This window comes from Urocampus carinirostris, chromosome 2 (assembly GCF_059441175.1).
Source record: "Urocampus carinirostris isolate Australia breed hairy pipefish chromosome 2, RoL_Ucar_1.0, whole genome shotgun sequence".
NCBI classification, from domain to species: Eukaryota; Metazoa; Chordata; class Actinopteri; order Syngnathiformes; family Syngnathidae; genus Urocampus; species Urocampus carinirostris.
The window spans coordinates 10,037,562-10,057,554 of NC_142350.1; the positions used below are offsets into that span (position 1 = coordinate 10,037,562).

Sequence of the window (19,993 nt, forward strand, 5' to 3'; positions counted from 1 at the left end):
CTGACATGCATGTCTTTGGAATGTGGGAGGAAACCGGAGTGCCCGGAGGAAACCCACGCAAGCACGGGGAGAACATGCAAACTCCACGCTGGGGGTTCGATCTCATGACCTCAGAACTGTGCTGCACACGCGCTAACCACTGTGTCGCCGTGCTGCTATACATACAAATTCATAACGTAAAGTAAATATTAAAAAAATAATACTAAATCAATAAATGTATAATGTGTGTATGTATATATATATATATATATATATATATATATATATATATATATATATATATATATACATATATATATATATATATACATACACATTATGTACAGTTCATGTCATGGGAACCTGTCGTGGGTTCAAATCCAGCTCCAGACTTTCTGTGCGGAGTTTGTATGTTCTCCCCGTGCTTGCGTGGGTTTTCTCCGGGCACTCCGGTTTCCTCCCACATTCCAAAAAAAACATGCATTTCAGGTGAATTGGCCGGTCCAAATTGTCCCTAGGTGTGAATGAGCGAATGAGTTGTCTGTCCCCGTGTGCCCTGCGATTGGCTGGCAACCAGTTCAGGGTGTCCCCTGCCCACTACCCGAAGATGGCTGGGATGGGCTCCAGCCCCCCCGCGACCCTAATGAGGATAAGCGGTACGGCTAATGAGATGAGATGAGATATATATACATACACATTATATATATACATATACAGTATATATATATATATATATATACATTATATACATTATATAGCCATCCATCCATTATCTGCACCGCTTATTCTCACTAGGGTCGCAGGGGGAGCTGGATCCCATCCCAGCTATCTTCCGGCAGTGGGCAGGGGACACCCTGAACTGGTTACCGGCCAATCGCAGGGCGCATAGAGACAGACGATTCACTCGCTCATTTACACCAAGGGACAAATTGGGCCAGTCAATTAACCTGATATGCATGTTTTTTGGATTGTGGGAGGTAACAGGAGTGCCCGGAGGAAACCCATGCAAGCACGGGGAGAACACACAAACTCCACACAGGAAGGCTGGTAGCTGGATGTAAACCCATGACCTCAGAACTGTGCCGCAGACGCGCTAACCACTCAGCTGCCGCGATCCCTCCCCCTCCAGAACATGACATACTAATATTTGTATGTATTCAGAATGAACTAAAATTGGACTTAAAAAACCTTGTAAATCGTATTATTATTTTACACAACTTACTGTTCGTAAACAAGATTTTGCATCCATGAACTGTTTTTAGTTCAGCCTATTTCTATTTTCTAGTTGTTTCTTAATTGTTTATCATTTAGTACGCAGTTATCTCTTTATTTTCCTGGTGTCGAAATGCAAATGTCATACATTTTGAAAAAGCATATTAAATATCAATTTCACCAACAATTGAAACATATAAGTTGTGATCTTTGTAGTTCATTGTCAAAAGAAACAATTGGTGGAAAAGTCCCCAAATGGTTGATTTTAAAGGGTTATGGCTTTCAACAATATGACACTAAAACTATTGAAGGAAATGGAAAAAATATAAGCAATTGAGTCATTTGTATTTGATTGTTTAATATTTATTAACAATAAATGGAATTTCAGCACAACACAATGGCAACAGAATGGATAATAACAAATTCCTTAAAAAACTTGAGCATAAGAAAAATTGTGAAAAGCAATTATGTTTTGGGAATAATAAACTCACTCAATACCATTGACGGTGAAAGTCGTCCAAATATGTCAGCAGAAATTGAGTTAACAGATAACTAAATAACAAAGCATATGTCCAATGGTAATCTATTAAAGTTATAATTTCTTTATTCCAAACGGTTGGGAAACTGCACCCCAGTGTGCGCCTATGGAAGTGATGGCACCGAAGAACCTGCCGCTGAGGAAACGGAGCTCAGCTTCCTCGTTCTCCGGGTTCATGTTGAACGAGTGTCCCACGGGCCGTCCGGCGAACAAATGGCGGCCCAGGTTGGTGGTGAATACCAGGGACTGGATGTAGAAAGCATATTTTCCCGACACCTGCACTATGGCCTCGTCCTCGAACAATTCGATTTCCTGGATTTGACCGAATTTAAATCCTACAACAGGGGTCCAGATGTAGCCGTAGCGAAGTTGGAGTCTGATCAATTAAAAAAAACACATTGAATTGTGAATTTTACAGGTTACATTCGATTTCCGACCGGGATAGTTTCCAACCCAAGTCAAAATCGGCCGTAAGTCGAAATCCATACAATGACGCCATCTGCTGCTGATTTCTATCTACTAGTTGTCATATACGGCGGCGCAGTGGTTAGCGCTTGTGCGGCACAGTTCATGTCATGGGAACCTGTCGTGGGTTCAAATCCAGCTCCAGACTTCCTGTGCGGAGTTTGTATGTTCTCCCCGTGCTTGCGTGGGTTTCCTCCGGGCACTCCGGTTTCCTCCCACATTCCAAAAACATGCATTTCAGGTGAATTGGCCGGTCTAAATTGTCCCTAGGTGTGAATGAGCGAATGAGTTGTCTGTCCCTGTGTGCCCTGCGATTGGCTGGCAACCAGTTCAGGGTGTCCCCTGCCCACTGCCCGGAGATGGCTGGGATGGGCTCCAGCCCCCCCGCGACCCTAACAAGGATAAGCGGTATGGCTAATGAGATGAGATGAGATGAGTTGTCATATAGGCTCGATCTTACCTCTAAAATATTATCCTCAGACGGATTCCCGAAATAGCACTCTAGCGGTAGGTCATTGTGATTTTATAGGAATTTTGAAAATTTAAACAATTGTATATAAATACAAAAATATACAGTTTGGTAAAAATGTTAGCTGTTGTCGTAAGTACGAGTGGAGCGGATGTTACTTGTATTGTCAGAGTCATGCTTATGAGGCTTTAATTAAATACAGTAACTGCATTTATAATGCTTACCAAGTCTAAGTGGCAATACAATTACAGTACAGTACAATTACAGTACTGTACTACCTTTTGAAATTTATCTTGACCCAAGGGCAAATCGTATTCAAGTTTTGTATTACTTTTTTGAAACCTTTTTTTTTCTTTTTCTTTCTTGTTAAATAATACAATAATACTTTAAAGGAGCAATTTGATCCACCATCTGAACAAAATTTGCTTGCAATTGATTTAATTTTTAACTTCTAACATAAGCTTTATTTTGTTCATTTTACAACAATTGAAACTTTTTTTAATACTTGCAAGTGAATTACTTTCAGATCTGGTGGATAATTTTGCTGTTCGACTAAAAGCTTGTACTACGAAAACCTAAAAAGTAACATTTAATTCTAAAAAAAGATACATATGCATTTTTTAGACATGATTTTGCTTATTTTCAGAATTACTTTTGTTCTTTCATAATATACTGAACATTTTTATTCTAAAATAATAGTCAATGGTAATTGAAATAAATTTTACTAAAATGAGCAATATGACCATAAACAGCAGGTATGGCAGATATATATATTTTTTGTATTTTAAACACATTTTCCTTGTTTTGACCAGAAAAAGTTTCTTAGAATAAGAATTATATGGTTATTTAAAATGGTTATCTTTTTACTTGATTTCTTTTTCTAATTTTGGATATTCAACTTTGCAGTGTAACTACACTGTTGCCCCCCTCCCCAAAAGGCGGATGTATCCTACATAAATTATTTTATTCTTAATTTGTGATTATTCTTATTTCAAATTTTGATACCGGTATTGATTGCTGCGAGTATCGATACCCGATATCGATATTTTAATCTCTCATCCTTAGTTGTTACCTATAAAAAATGATCAATCATAAAATAAAATAATTAATAAACATAACAATAAATAAATAGTAATAAAAAACTGCATTTTATTGAATGCATCTACCTAGATTTCTCAGGTAGGGGAGTGTCTGGGGGGCAGAGCCCTTCTCATGGTTATTTTACAATGTGATAATTCATACCAATTATTTCACTCCCGTAAAACAGCAACCACAATTCTCATGTAAATATGTATTTAACAATACTGTGACATATGTATTCACCCATAGATATAGTTGTTATTGGCCTCCCATACTCGGACGGCTGTGATTCTCCCTCTACCTTTTAAGGCATAAGAGAGACCAAATCCTACGCCAACTTGAGGCGAGAATGAGAAGTCTTCAGAAACATCTGTGAAAAAAGTACAAGAAGAATAATTGGAAAAATAGATAGGAATTGTAAAACTGTATTTTAGGTGGTTTTACCGTAAGATGAAACAGGACTTGAAAGAAACGCAATTAAGACCAGTAAAAACATTCTGAAAAATATGATCAAATGGGGTAAAAAATCCGTTAAATACATTTATAAAAATGATTTCAAGAAAAATGAAAAAAAAAAAAAAAAACCAAACAAAAAAAAACACAGCCTCATTAAAAATCTTACCTTAATTTCTTCAGGGTCGGATAATAATTCCTTCAGGGACAGTTCTGGATCGTTTTTACAGATTAATCGTATATTTTCGGCAATAGAAATTTTGCGTTAATCCGACAGAATAAACTCTGCAAGACAACTCTTGACTGTTTACTAACAGCCGTAATAATTTTTTCCCCGCAAGCTAGTTGAATGTCAGGACTGCAAAAGGAAGGGAGGCGCTTCAAAAAAATGCGCCAGGTATGTTTTTTAACGCTTCAATTGCTTAACCAACCCTCGCTTTTCATTCCTGTAGCTGTGGCTATAAATAATCTGGCAGCAGCACCGGTTATTTCCAGTTTGGCGCACGTTATTGAACTTTGTTAGGCAATTAAAAGAAATATGACTGCATTTGTACTTTATTGATCGACAATCACTTACACAATATGTTCGGTTTTTAGTCTCCGATAAATACATGAACCCTCATTTATCACGGCTGTGCGTTTTAGAAAGAACCCCTGATAGCCCAAACCTGTTATTAACATTTTTTACAATTGTAATACATTTAAATACTTTTGTTTTGCCAACATTATGGGTCCGATAAACTCAAAATTCGAAGAATCATTACAGAGAGTAGTGAACACAGAAAATCATCTGAAACTCTCTGCCCAGTCTGGAGCACAACATATCATCCTTGCCACCACCTCTTTGAACTGCTACAGATCCTTTAAAGTAAAGACTAATGCTGCTCAGAGACAGTTTCTTCCCCATTGCCATCACCACCCTAAACAAGCCAACAAGATTGAGAGGAAAAATATATATCTTATAATTTATATAACATTTCCTGCTTGTAGATATATAAATGAGTATTTATGTTTGGTTTCTCGGCTCTTACTTTGGGAATATGTTGCTGCTAATGCCCTTGCATTGTTTTCAATCGTGCTATTGTTCCACGCACTTCTGACTTTGGCCAGTTTGTTTGGTTGAGTTCTGTATTACATGTTTATCCTTGAGTGGAACGTCTAATTACTTCATAAACAATGTTCACTACATTGTTATCAATGGCAATAAGGAAAATTCCATTCGCTTATATTTTAAACCTTTACTTTGATACTTTGGGGCGGCAGTAGCTCAGGAGGTAGAGCGATCGTTTTAGGATTAAGGGATCCCAGTTCGAATCCCGGCTTGTCCGTGTTACATGCCGAAGTGTCCTTGGGTAAGACACTGAAACCCCATTACCCCCAATAAGCAGGTTAGCAGCCTTACATGGCTGCACAGATCACGGCCGCTATTGGGAAATGTGAAGCACAATGTAAAGCGCTTTGGGAAGTCATTGACTTGAAAAGCGCTATATAAATGCAGATCATTTCATTTCATTTCATAAACCACAGCGTTATTGGTATACGGGTTAAGAAGTTTCGCTATTCAGAACGCAGAACACAATGCAGTGTGCAAATTACTGAAGTAGCAAGAAAATAAAACTGTGTTATAGCGAATATTTTCCATACAAAAAATGACAAAAGTCATTGTCTTGACTTGACTTGGCTCAGGAGGTAGAGCACTCATGTTCGGATCAACCGAGAAGTGGCGTGTATACTTTAAAAAATCAATACATACGGTTTCCTAACGGTTTGAATTAAGTGGTTTCGCATTCATTTCACAAATAAATATATCAAAAACCCAAAATGGAACAAAATATGCCCTAAGGGTGTCAGAACCCGAACAGACGGTAGACCCAAACGCGTAACGTTTTCACTCCAAGCTTTATTTACGGGACCGGGGCAGTCATACGCGGGAACACAAACGGCAGCGATTCAGCGATCGCTGGGCAGAGAAGTCAGGCGCGGGAAAACAGGAAGCCAGTGGCATACGAGCAGGATACTGGACAGTACAGGGTCGATACCGGATACCGGATAGGACGGGACAGACGGGATCGATACCGGATACACGAGCAGGATACCGAACAGGACAGATACCGGATACACAAGCAGAATACAGGTTAGGACGGAAAAGGCGTGATCGATACCGGATACACGTGCGAGATACAGGTGAGGACAGGGTAAAGTATCTCCCCTCTATGTAACAATACTACATTTTGAACTATACCAATCTGTGTGAAGTTTCAATTCTCTAGTGGAATGAATTAAGAGCCTTATTGTTTATTTACCGCATTAAATGATCAAAAACCCAAAATCAGAAGTAATATGCCCTACGGTTTAACTAATTATTGAAAGCAATGCTTCTCAAATGGTGTAATACAAAGTCATTCCAGGGAGTATGTGAAGATTTAAACTATAGTTTGAAAGAAGTTTCACTATCAAAATAATTTAAAAATTGAATTATATCATCTTTTACAGAAAAACTAGCAAAGAAAATTGTCTATAAAGTGCTTAAAATTGCCCGTATGTTACATATAATAGATTATAAATATAATATATATATGTATATATATATATATATATATATATATATATATATATATATATATATATATATATATATATATATATATATATATATATATATATAAAATCGTTTTAAAATTAAATCATTAGATTTTTAAAAAAAATTTGTAATGATATGTTCCTAAATGTAAGGTAATGTATTTATTTTTTTATATAACATATCTGAAATGGAGATCATAATTCATGCGTTTGTTGGCTCCTGTCTCGATTACTGTAATGTACTACTCTCCGGTCTCCCAAAGTCCAAAATCAAAAACCTGCAGCTGGTCCAAAATGCTGCAGCGAGGCTTTTAACTTAGAAAGTTTGATCAAATTACAACGTTTTTAGCTAGCCTGCATTGGCTCCCTGTTAGCTTAAGATGTGATTTTAAGGCTCTGTTGGTTTTAGATAAAATCATGCATGAACTTGCTCCCTCATATTTAATTTCCCCCTATGTTCTGGTGCAAAGCCTTTGCGCTGAAAATGCTGGTCTACTAGTGAGCCAAGAAGAGATCCGCAGGTTCAGGAGTGTTCTCCAGTCGGGCCCCGGTGCTGTGGAATGCTCTGCCCGCTGAGATTCGATCTACAACCTCAGTGGAACTGTTGAAATCCAGGGTTAAAACACACTTCTATTCTATAACATATGAATGACATATAATACCTGTGTATTGCAACATCCATTGTAGCCTGGTAATCTTGGAAGGGGGATTATTTTCATGTTCAGTCAAATAAAGGTTTCTTTATTTTCCTCATGTTGAGGTTTTTGAGTTTTTCCTTGCCCTCATGTAGGTTTTAGATCATGACGATTTGCAATAGTCTGTGCAGCCCTTTGAGACTGTGTGATTAAAGGCTTAACTTAAAGGCTTGACTTGACTTAACATGTATTTATAATCATATACATTTTAAGGGTGACAAAAACAAGGGCAAAAAATATGTGAAAAAAATAATAATAGGGGAGCGATATTTAAAAAAATACAGAAAAGCATTCTTCATAGCAGATGAACAGAACTCAATTTTACAGGTTTGTTAATTCCGGTCCCTGTTTACAATAAAATTAAAACTAAGTTGACTTTGCTATGCTAAAAAGGGCTTTAGATAAGTCTATGATCCTGGTGAAGTTTCCACATTACTCTGTTGGTAAACTCTAAATTTATACCATTTGTTCCTGTGCTGCCCTTTGAGACTCCTTGTGATTAAAGGCTGTACAAATAAACATGACTTAAGAAGATTTCAAGATAAGAATTCTAGATATATTCAGCCTAAAAACTAAAGCTCAGGTATGGACCAGATGATACGTGAATAAACATCGTTTAATGTTGAATTACGTGTTTTTTTAAACAAATCCATACTTAACAGGTCAAACCTGAATCTTCAACTTTTCCTGTCCTCTGACAGGCTTATAGGCGTGTCATCACAAAACACATTTGATGACAGCACGTTGGAGTAGGATATGCTTTTGCTTTCCCTTTCTTGCAAAACTTCAGAAAACCCAGAGGTTTTTTTTTTTTTAAGTTTGCGAGACTTTGAGAAGGACAATCCAACTGTCCTTTGTCAAGATAGCTAACAGGCTAGTTGAAAAGGTTTTATCAGTGAAAACGGACAACAATGCAATACAAGGTGCAGATCTAGGGTAATGCTAGCATTAACTAACAACCCCGATAAAAACATTACAATAAATAAATAATATATGGTAGATACTAATACGTAGTGCATGGGCATCTAATTAAAAAAAATTATATATAAATACACATGTAAAGAAACAATTACAATTCAATTTACCCTTGGTGTGACTTGCCTTGAGCTGGTTGAGTGGAGTTGAGGGTGGATGCATAGGGGGAGCAGATGGTGGATTCAAATTAAATCAAAAGAGTTATTTTTTAAACTTCTACTTGCGAGGATTGTCATGCACTTACGAGATGTAATTGCTTCAATCGTCACTTTATTCTTAAAAATTGTCCCTATGGTCGATGGTTTTCATATTTCTTGATAATCGCAAGCTTTGTTTCCATGGTAATCAGTTTTTTTTCTTCTCCCTTTAGCATCACTGCAACCCTTGGACTCATAGTAAATGAATACAGTGCAAAAAGTACAGTATTATATTGCTGAAATGCACAGACTTAACGAAACTATTTTTATCTCAATGAAAAGAAAGGCACTGTGCGAGGGAATTTAGCCGATAGTATAGCAGCATTTTCGTAATGTCATGGCCCATGCCAGATGAGACCAGCATTTTATATGACGTCGACCAAAAGCAGATTCCATCTGAGAGATATTACTCGTCATACGCACAAAGATCGTAAAGTTTTTGTGCATGTTAAATTATTTGTTGCTGATGTCATTTAGTGGGGAAAATGCCATAAAGAGAGCCAAAAAACATGTTCCACCACTTTAATGTAAACACGTGGTAAGGCTGGACACCCTTTCGGGGGGTATTCTATTTCAGTTTGTCAAAACCATAAAAGAATTGGGTCGAAGCACGTTCACACCAGCAGAGTGATGATAGCTCCATCGTTCTGCCCTTGCCACAGCATTTCCCCTTCAAAGTGGACCATCCCATGTTTGCGGGCTCTCAATAGAATTCCCACCACTTTATCCGAGATGCGGACGTATCTGTCAAAAAGTTCTCCGAACGTAACTCTCGTCTTTCCATCCAGACCCGGGTCTGCCATGGTCCTGATCACGTAACACATGTCTGAGATCTCCCCATGGATGTGCTTCTCGGCTCGCTTAGCCCGCTCTGCTGTTTTGGTGCCCGCTTTGGGGCGCCCGTATCCGTCCTCTCCTTTTTGGAGGCGGAGAGACATTGAGTATTTGTGGTCAAAGTATTCACTGAAGGGGTTCAGTCTCTGGTTCTCAGTGTGTTCCGAGGCCCAGTTTTGCCAGCGGCTCCGGAGATCCCCAATAGGGCTGTATTTCTTGGATAAAGCGTTGATCCTCTTGACGTCCACAGCTTCCTTTTCTGACCTAAAAAGGATGTTAAAGTATGTGATTATAAGCTCATAGTACCACAGGAAACTCAACTAAACCACTGAGCTAGAGACTATTTTTAGTTTTTTGTATCCATACCCGTTGTTAAATGATAAAGCAGACCTGAAGTCAGTCAGTCATTCAGTAAAGAAAAAAAGATTGTGGTCAAGGATCCCTAAAGACTATGAAATTATTCAACTACATACATTTTGGGTTTTAATTCTAAATACTTTATCAAAGAGGACTTTAGCTCTACTGTCAACGACCACCATCTCAAAGTCGAGGTCTTTGTAGTCCTCACTTACTGCAAGTACTGTTTCAGCATTGTGAAATGCAAAAAGGGGACCAGATCTAGAGAGTTTCTAAATACCAATGTGTGTTTATTATCCCAAAAGATCATTTTTCTTCTGCAAAAAGATCAGAAAAGATGTTTTACTCACTTTAGGTTTTGTGGTGTTTTGATTTTTGGTAGTGGCTCTCCGCCACTGACTTTGGTCAAGCCACTTGGAGAAGCGCTATCGTGTATCGGTAATGTTCCAAATTCCGATCCTGAAATGTCCCTATCCTTCTTTAAATCAGCAATAATAATCGGTTCGTCTTGGCAACCTTCTTGTCCTGCGCCAAAAACCTGGTCCTTAGGGCCGTATCTTCTTTCAGGATCTAGAATCTGGTCCGCTGCACAATACATTTGATATTCCAGGCCATCTTCATTGCCAAAACCAAAAAACTGTTCTTGTGAGCCATCTTCTTCTCTAAAACGCATAACCTGTTCCTCCGGGCCATCTTGTTTTCCAACACCAGGAGCGTGTTCATTTCGGCCATCGTCCTTTACATCTCCAGAAATCTGATCAAATGGGCCATGCTCTTTGCCCAAAAAAATAACTATTTCTTTTGGGCAATTGTGTTTTTGAGCACCAAATAACTGATAGTCCTGGTCATCTTCTTTTCCAACAGCATGAACGTGTTCCTGTAGGCCGTCTTCTTTGATAGCACTAGCAACTTCTTTTCCAACACCAAAACCCGGTTCTTTTGGGCCATCTTCTTTGCCAGCAGACACCATCTGTTCCCCTGAGCCTTCTTCTTTTCCAGTACCCTGTTCAGTAAACCCATATTCCTTTTCAGCACCAAAAACCTTTATTTCTGAGCAATCTTCTCTCCCAACACCCAGAACCTGTTTCTGCGGGTAATCTTTGCCGGCACCATAGACCTGTACCTCTTGGCCATATTCTCCTCCGCTACCAGGAACATACTCATTTGGGCTAATTTCTTTTCTAGCACCGAAAATCTGACCAAATAGGTCATTTTCTCTTGCAACTCCAAGAACTTGCTCCTGTGGGCCATTTTCTTTTCTGGTACTAAAAACCTGCAGCTCTGTGCCATCTTCTCTTCCAGTACCAGGAGTGCGCATATTTGGGCCATTTTCTTTTTCGACACCAAAAATCTGTTTCAACAGAGCATCCTGTCCCCCAACACCAAAGATCTGTTCCTCTGGAACATTTTCTCCATCAAGACAAATCTGTTCTTCTTGGTTATCTTCTTTTCCAGGACCAATAATCCGCTCTTTTTGATTGCCTACTTTTCCAGGACCAAAGGTCTGATACGCAGGTCCATCTTCGCTTGTAGCACCAATAATTCGATCCTCTGTTTCATCTTCTTTCCCAACAAATGCAAACTTATCCTCTGGGTGATAGTCTTTTCCAATTGACTGCTCATTGTCCAATTCCATCCTGGCTGGGGACACCAGGAAGATGACTTTGGAACACTTTCTTTGACAAATGCCGTAACTTTTTGTCTCTATAAACTTGTCTTCATCATTCATTTGTCGTCCTTTCTGTTTTCTCTTTGTCAGCAACTTAACTTCTGTATTTCTGTCGAGCAGCTCAATGTTAGCAGACTTAGTTAACATCATCTTTATCGAGGACAAAGTTGTTGGTAAGTTTTTTGCATTACCCTCGGTTTGATCTTCTGACAAACTTGGAGGGTCAGTTTCTTTAGATCTTACCAAGCTACAAACTGAATCCTCTATCTTCTGGCTTGAGATTGATTTCTTTTGAATCCATGTCTTTTGGGAATCGTCTGATGGAGACCATCCACTGGGCTCTGCGGCCTGCTTCTTCTCATTTTCCGTAATCCACTGCTGCCAGCTTGTTGCCAGACCACACACATTGGTAACAAAGCGGAGCTTCTTGATATTCCTGCTGGCCGACGCTTTCCACAGCGAGGCTTGGACACTTTCCTGGGTGGACATTTTCGCTCGTCAGGTTCTAACCACTGAGCCTTCTTTTGTAAACAGTGTGCTGCTCTGGGTTTCTGTTGCTGCTCCAGCTCTGACAGCAGTCAAGCCATCCGAAAGATCCGTTGTCGGCAACTTTGCCTGACACTGCTCACGTTTCATCACAGTATCTCTTAACTCAAGTTAGACACTGGAAGACAGTGGGAGGAGACCTGTGTTAAGGCTATGAAACATACCATATAACTTTTATTTATCTGAAGTATTTTTTTCCCTTTAAGATTGTGATCTTTTTTTGGTTGATCATTTCTGTTTTGCCTGTGCAAAATGTTGAATTATAGTAATTTGCGTGTCTATTTTCAACATACGGTAAACCCCCATATACGGCGACCTTGCAACCAGTTTTCATTAAGTTTCAGAATTTTTTTTAAAATTTTGCTGCTCTTTCAGCATTTTCTCCACTTTACGACATAAATGACATTTTTAGGCATGCTAAGCCTTGCAATCGGAATCATCAGTTTATTTTTTGCCGTCTCCCTCCCCTCTGCACCCAGTAGCTACTCTACCGTGCCAGCTCGAGTCACGTCACACCAAAAGTAAATAAATATAATTTGACCTCTGCATGTATATCTATTTATAATTTGATGTAATCATATACACATATATTTCACATATATAACCCATGCTATGTACAGTACTTTTTTGTATTCTAATGTTTTTATCTGAGAGCCCGGAGGTTCGGAACACATTAGCTACACATTACTATAGGTTTCTATCCCCTATTATATGTCAATCCCCTCAAAAAGAGAAAGACCAGTGTGCTACTGAAGCTAGAACTGGTTTCATTTTGCAGGCGAATAAATGCACAGTTGCAGCTGTTAGCAGTCTGTCACAGGGGATGTGTGACTCATCAGCCAGGGAACGAGGACACGTCATCCTCTCAAATTTATCGTCGTATTATGTTTAGAATCTAAAAATCACAACAACAACAATAGTCTTTAGTATGCCTGCTGTAGTAGTTTTGCTTTGTCTTTTAAATATGCTTTATCTGGTTATCACGTATTGTCCTCAACAAATCCCCATTGTATTGCCTTGTTTGTCTCAAAATAAAATTAAAAAATAGGTAACCAGTCTATTTCTTAAGCAATACTGAGGTCGCTAAGCAGGGTCCCACCTATTCTGTCTCACACTTTTGGTAATTTTAACAGTTATGTAGCAAAAAAACAAACAGGACACGATTCTTGCATAATTAAATAAATATCTATCTATCTATTTACCCTGGTCATACCCCTCGAGAGGAGTGATGGTCAAGCTTTCGTCCCTCCAGATTAAACGGGACACAAGAAAGTGGCCATGTCACTCGGGTCAGGATGACACAACACGCTGTTCTGTTCAACAGCAGGGCCCGACAGCTTTCACTGGTTTACCCCTGCCACATCATACAAGTGCCCATTCCTTAGAATGCGTCTAAACATCCCACTATCCTTTTACAACACCTCTCCACTCATTCTTATCACCAGCAAGATCTCTATCTTCCACTATATTTAGAGCTTTTTCCTGCAGTGCACTCATAACACCATCCACCCACGTCAATGGCGGGCTACCTCTTGGTCTCCCTTCCATTTACTTCTGCTCTGTAGATCCCCTGCAACATTCACTCCTCATTCATCCTCTCCATGTGTCCAAACCAACCGAGTACTCTCTTATCCACACGCTTGCTCAGTTCCACTACTACTTACCATACATACCTCCAAACTGTAATTCACCCTTTCCTTTCATCTTTGTTTCACTTAAGGCTAACACATCAACCTTCCTTTTAGTCATCTTCCTTTCGATCTCCTCTTTCTTCCACTCAGTCGCTTTACTTCCACATCCTCTCACATTGGGTGACCCTATAACTAGGGTTTGCAAGAACTTTCGGTCTCCCGCCCCCATTTCTTTGCCTTACTGTCTCTTAGGGAGTAGAGATAGAGAGGAGAGGATCCCCAGTCCCCTCGCTCCCTCCACTTTAGTCGCCTCTTACGACACGCAGCGGACTACAGTGGGAGAATTCTCACACCTACCAGGGGTAGAGGGCCCCTCACCACAGGGCCGAACAAATACATACATAAATGAATAGAAAAAGTTAATAATGATTGATTTCTTGTTCTCTTTGCTGACAATTTTACCTATTTAAAACTTTTTTTCTCATTTTACTAAATTCCAAAACATATAGTAAAATAAGAAAAGCACTGTCCCTTCCAACAGAATATTTATTTTCTGAATTTTTATTAAAAAAAGTATAATAAAAAAATGTATATTCATGTATTTCTCTTTTTTTTTGCAGATAATTCTACTCATTTTAGTCCTATTTATCTTATTTTGTTATATTTTATATAAGACCAGGAAAAATAAAGTAAAATAACAAGCAATAAACAATGCAATAAGAAGAAAAAGAGTATCTTCCAAATATTTCTGCAGTGACTTTGTTAAAAAAATAAATTAATTAAGATAAGAAATATTTTAATCCTTGATCAATTTTCTCATGTTCTGTTTGCAGAAACATGTGCTAATTTAGGTCTAATTCTCTTATTTAAGTAAAAAACATTTTTTAAAAGAGAACATGTATAGTAGGAGAATAAGGTTAACATGAATTTTAATAGTATATTTTTTTCCAATAGTAAAAAAAAAGTAAAAAGTGTTTATTCTTTTAATTCCTTAACAAATAAATTTAGAAGGATTTTCAATGACTAAAATGGATCAATGATAATACAATTTTATTTTTTATCAGCATTTATTCAATAATATAATAATAATAATTTCCTTGTATTGTCATTCTGTGTAACAATGTACACAGAACGAAATGTCGATTGCATCTGACCCGATGCAGCCGCAGCCAAGAGAGGGCGCCGCCGACCACTTTTTAAGTCTTAGGAATGACTCGGCCGGGGCGCGAACCCGAACCTCCCAGTCTCAAAGCGGGCGCCTTACCATCTAGGCTACTGAGCTGGTAAAATACTATTGACGGAAATAGACACGTGAATGACTCCGTGGGGACTTTTAACAAAACTTGGCCGTTCTATATAGAGTAAAATATAGACAAAATACTTAAACTTAGCAACATTATCACCAAACGGTTATATAAGTTTTATTTTGAATTTTTTACCACTGTTTCTGTCGGTTCTATTTCAAGTGCATTTGTACAAACTGAGCATTAAAAACAGCAGAGGTCGCTGCCGTGTCATTATGAGATCAAGATTATATTTGTTTGAATGCGCCTTAACAATTAATATAAAAAATAAATTAAGCAAATAGGCGTTTATGGTAAAATCAATCAATAAATACATACATAAAATAAATGACTCCAGCACTCGTTCCTTCCCAGTTTTAATGTTTCCATTACATCAGATAAGAAAATAGGTTTTAAAACATCTTATTTTATTCATTAAGTTAATGAAGGTTCAATAAAGCCACCAGAAATGCAAATTTTGTTTGACATAAAAATAAGAACATGGTAGTTTTCTGGTGGTGTATAATTACATACACTATCTGCACCAAATATGTTACTTTTAGTATTTTCAGACAGCAGTAAAAATGTTTCCTCTAAAAACCTGCAGATACTTATACTTTACAAATACTATCTAATTACTAATTGCTATTTTTTTCTGTTCAGTAGCACAGGTAGGTTATTAGATTAGGGTCTTTTGTTTTTTTAAGCAACCCCACAAAGGTAAAATCTTGCATATTTCTGCAAGATTTTACATTCTGAATCGATTTAATCGATCAGGAACTCTTCGGCATCTGACCTGTCAAAACTGCTAGTGGGGCTACACTGTCCAGTTGTCTGGAGCCGATAAAAATAGCCTCTTCAAGCGAGCGAGTGAAAAGACAGACACGATTCCTTCCTGACACCCTGCAGCAGATAGCAGCGGCAATTAATGCGCTTCTCAAGTGGACACGATCTACCGACACCTCCTTGACACTAGCTTCAGTGTGTTCACGGTCACAGGACAATAGCTGGGAATTCCTCGGGTATTATAACTTCTAATTAAAAGTAGCAGAATATTTATAATTTACTAGAAATGACGAAATTTGAATCTACTAGCAAATGCGACCATTTTTCGGGCCAGAAACTAGCATGAGCAAACGCTAACGGTGTCACGGAATGGAAGGGGAGACCGGACCAGAACGGAGGCAGGAGGCAGGAAGGGAGAACTCAATTGCGTGACGATCCAAAACTTTTATTTACCAAAATAAAAGTTGTTCATAACTCAGGGACAAGACAGAACAAACAGGTTTTAACAAAACGTGCAAACACAGGCTTCTTCCAATTCAACAAAACAGGACAAGGCATAACAGAACGGACAATGTGTATATAATGAGCCAGCACCCGCAAAGCCCACAATCCAGCCTTAAATAGCAGACACGCGATTAGTTGAACTGCTTCAGCTGGTGCCCAGGGGGCGGGGCAGACCGGTCGCCAAGGCGACCATGACAAACGGCTTTTGTACACTGAAAGTTAGTAAAGTCTTCTGCGCCGAAACTTTGAAAATAATTAAGACATATTGATTCGTAAGTCACAAAAAATATGATTGAAAATACGTATAGTAGTACTTATTAGTAGATGCTCATATATTTTTTGCTAAAAATCCGCATTGTTAGCCTTGAGCAAAGCTACCATTTTCTTGTACGTTGAAAATCAGCATTGTATTTGGTACACCGAACAATAGCACGCCTATTTCACCAAAACGGAGCGCTAGCTTTGACAGTATTGTATCTGTATTGGTTCGTAAGACACAAATGAAAATGACTGTAGCACCTACGAGTAGATGCTAATGTATTTTTTTCCAAAAACTAGCATTGTTTATTTCTGCACGGAAAGCTAGAATTGTTCTGTGTCAACAAATAGCCTTGTGTTTCCCAAATATAATACCTATTTATTTGATTAAAGGGTATTTCATTGAAACAAAATCCATTTACCGTTTTTTTTATTACTCTTTATTAAGTATATCATAGAATAATTAAAAAATAACATCTTGAATGAGAGCTTTGTATCCCTTAGTTCGCGATCTTCGGAAAAGATACCAGTATCAATAGCTGTTACAAGTACAATACCACATCCTGATACTGGTATGATACCTTTGGTATTCGCAAATCTTAAAAAAAATACTGTAAAAATAATATTTAACATAAATAACCCAAACAATTTTGAAATATCTAATCATTTAAGCAAATTCTTTTTTTTGTCATTTACTTCCTATCGATTTAATTATTTGCGTACGATTTATTTATTATTTATTTTGTTGATTATATATTTTGAATCTTAGAAATCCAAAATGGTGAAAAAATACTGGTTTTGAAGAAATAAGATAAAATGTGAAGGATGTTGAACAGGATAACATTATATTTCTAAGTTGTAATTTAAACTTTGGCCACTAGACATTTTTCTATAATGAATTTCGAGGGAGTTGATATTTGTAAAAATTATGTATTCATAAATGTTTTGTATCTTTTACATTTTACAAGTCCAAAATTTTAAAAATATTGGTTTGAAGTATATATATATATATATATATATATATATATATATATATATATATATATATATATATATATATATATATATATATATATATATATATATATATGTATATATATATATATATATATATATATATATATATATATATATATATATATATATATATAATTTTAGCCGGGGCCGGTCACACAGCCGTTTGCGGCTGAATCACGGCTAAAATTTTGCGTTTTTCTTTGCCCGTGGTTGCCCGCGATGGAAATTGCGCAAAATTGGCCAACCCGCTGTTCATCGGTGGTATGCCCGCAAAACAGACGCTGGCGACTGTTCCGCTTCCTCATCGCGTCATTTCCGCGTCATTTCCGCGTCATTTTCTCGTGTGGACCATAGGTATAAAAGCTCCCGAGCCGGTGTTGTGCCCAAATCCGACTCCTACGCAACCCCGCCCCCCACCCCACCCCCTCGCGTGAACGCGCATTATGCTGCGATCGCTTTTGTTGGAAGCGTGCATTGACGTTGGTGACTTTTTCATCCGCGTTAACAAACGCATTTTGTAGAATACGATCGCACTTTATTGTTTAAATAAACGCGTTATATAGTCTAGGATCTCCCAATTGTTATAATTAACTTGCTTTATTGTTTTAATAAGCGTTTTATATAGAATACGATCGCTTTTGTTGGAAGCGCAGCAGAATGCGCGTTCACGTGAGGGGGGAGGATTTTATATACGGTGTGCATTACCGTTCGATTACGTTCACAACAAAAACAAAGACAGAATGGTTTAAGTTGTATTACATTCCCAACAAATGCAAGACGAAGTGGTTTTGGTTATATGTTCGCCATTACATTCCATAAAACGAGGTAAAAGTGGTTGTAGTAGCGAGGGGATGCAAATCTCGGCAGGGATGCATTTCTCGGCATAACACCAGGCTGTAGAAATCATAACCGCTCAAGACACAGTCCCGTGAAGATCAAGATTTCAAGCTATGGCACCGAAAAAGCCAATATGTTATTATTGTAATAGTTTTTCATTTTTATTTTATTATCTTGTTATAAAATGAAAAGAAATGTCAAGAAATAAAAATGGATTAAGACAAGGTCACTACGGTGACGGGGATCCATGTCCACCCCTTGAAGTCTCGAGCACAACTGACGAGTGCTCGGCAAATCGCGCTGTATATACGCGGAGAAAGGCGTTTGACCGTCACACGCGTAACACGCTATTTTCACGTAATAACACCGCGATACAGGCGCAGAACATGCTATGACCGTGCTCCACTCACGATTACCCGCTGAAATTTCCCGTCCTACCCATGTGAAACCACGCCCTGGCCGCGGCCAGAGCACGTCGTTCCGCGTCATTTCCGCGTCATTACCTCGTGTGCCGCCCGCGGTTAACACATGCTCAAAGTTTTGAGCAGCTCAAAACTTTTTCGCGCGGCCAACCGCGTGTGAATTTCCGACCGCGAGTAAAGCACTGCTGTATCTCGTCTATATGGTGATCTCAAAGCGTCCAACAGCGCCCAACAGAGTCTGCATCACGGCAAGAAATTTCTGGCCGTGGATCAGCCTCGATACACCCGTGAAAGGCTGTGTACCCGCGCTCTAAAGAATTGAGCAGCGCGAAACACGCTAAAGCGTGCGAATTTCCGACCGCGTGTTAAGCACTGCTGTATCTCGTCTGTATGGCGATCTCAAAGCGTCCAATAGCGTCCGCCTCACTAAAGCTTCGGCGCCGTGCCTATGTCCGCACCGAAATGTAGATTCGGGCCGAGTCCCTCAAATCAAGTATGCACTTCGAAGTGCAGCTCCAAAATGAACACTTTGGCGCCAAAGAACAGCAAAATGAAACTGAAGGAAATGGCACCAAAAAGAAAATCATATTGTAAATAGTGAAATATATGTCCAAAAAGCAGAAAGAAAGTTAGTAAAGCTTGTAAGATATTGGCAACAAGCAGAAATGACATTTTATGTAAAGGGATGTAGAAGTGGAAAAAGGAAGCGGCTCATCTTTTACCCCAACACGCAGGATGAAATGTCTTTGGATTTTGTGATTTTGAGTTAAACTGATAGTTTGGTAAGCATGTTCTTTAGAATAAACATATCTGAACAATTTAACCTCGGCCCCGAATGCACATTTCGAAGTGCAGCGCAGTAGTGTGTTACCCAGGTAAAAGTACTGTTTCTTCAGAGAAATATCATACAAGTCGAGATAAAAGCAGTTCTCTAAATAATACCTTAAGTAAAAGTAAGTGCATGCCCAGCAGATACTCCACTAAGGGAAAAACAAACATTAAAAAAAGAAAGACGGCCCAACCTAATGATTGACATTTTAAGCCCGGCCCAAGTTCTGACCTCTGTGTACTTTTTGACCACTAGATGTCACTTTATTGTGTTGTGTCACCGCAAATGATTGCTATAAAGCAAAAGCATGAATACAAACTGAGATTCAAATTGACAGAAACAGCATTTTCTCTTCTCATATTTTGACGAAGCTTTTC

The 19,993-nt window shown here is 38.5% G+C and overlaps 1 protein-coding gene across 1 annotated transcript; it reads right to left on the bottom strand.

Annotated features, from left to right (window-relative positions):
- Positions 1–1,529: 1,529 nt before the first annotated feature.
- On the bottom strand, positions 1,530–4,573 carry LOC148371005 (zymogen granule membrane protein 16-like). Its single transcript, XM_088327795.1, has 4 exons — positions 4,366–4,573; positions 4,188–4,240; positions 3,987–4,113; positions 1,530–2,105 (listed from the first exon to the last, which is right to left on the bottom strand). The coding sequence occupies exons 2-4, from the start codon at positions 4,237–4,239 to the stop codon at positions 1,784–1,786; spliced, it is 501 nt and encodes a 166-aa protein (XP_088183921.1). The 5' UTR covers position 4,240; positions 4,366–4,573; the 3' UTR covers positions 1,530–1,783.
- Positions 4,574–19,993: the final 15,420 nt, after the last annotated feature.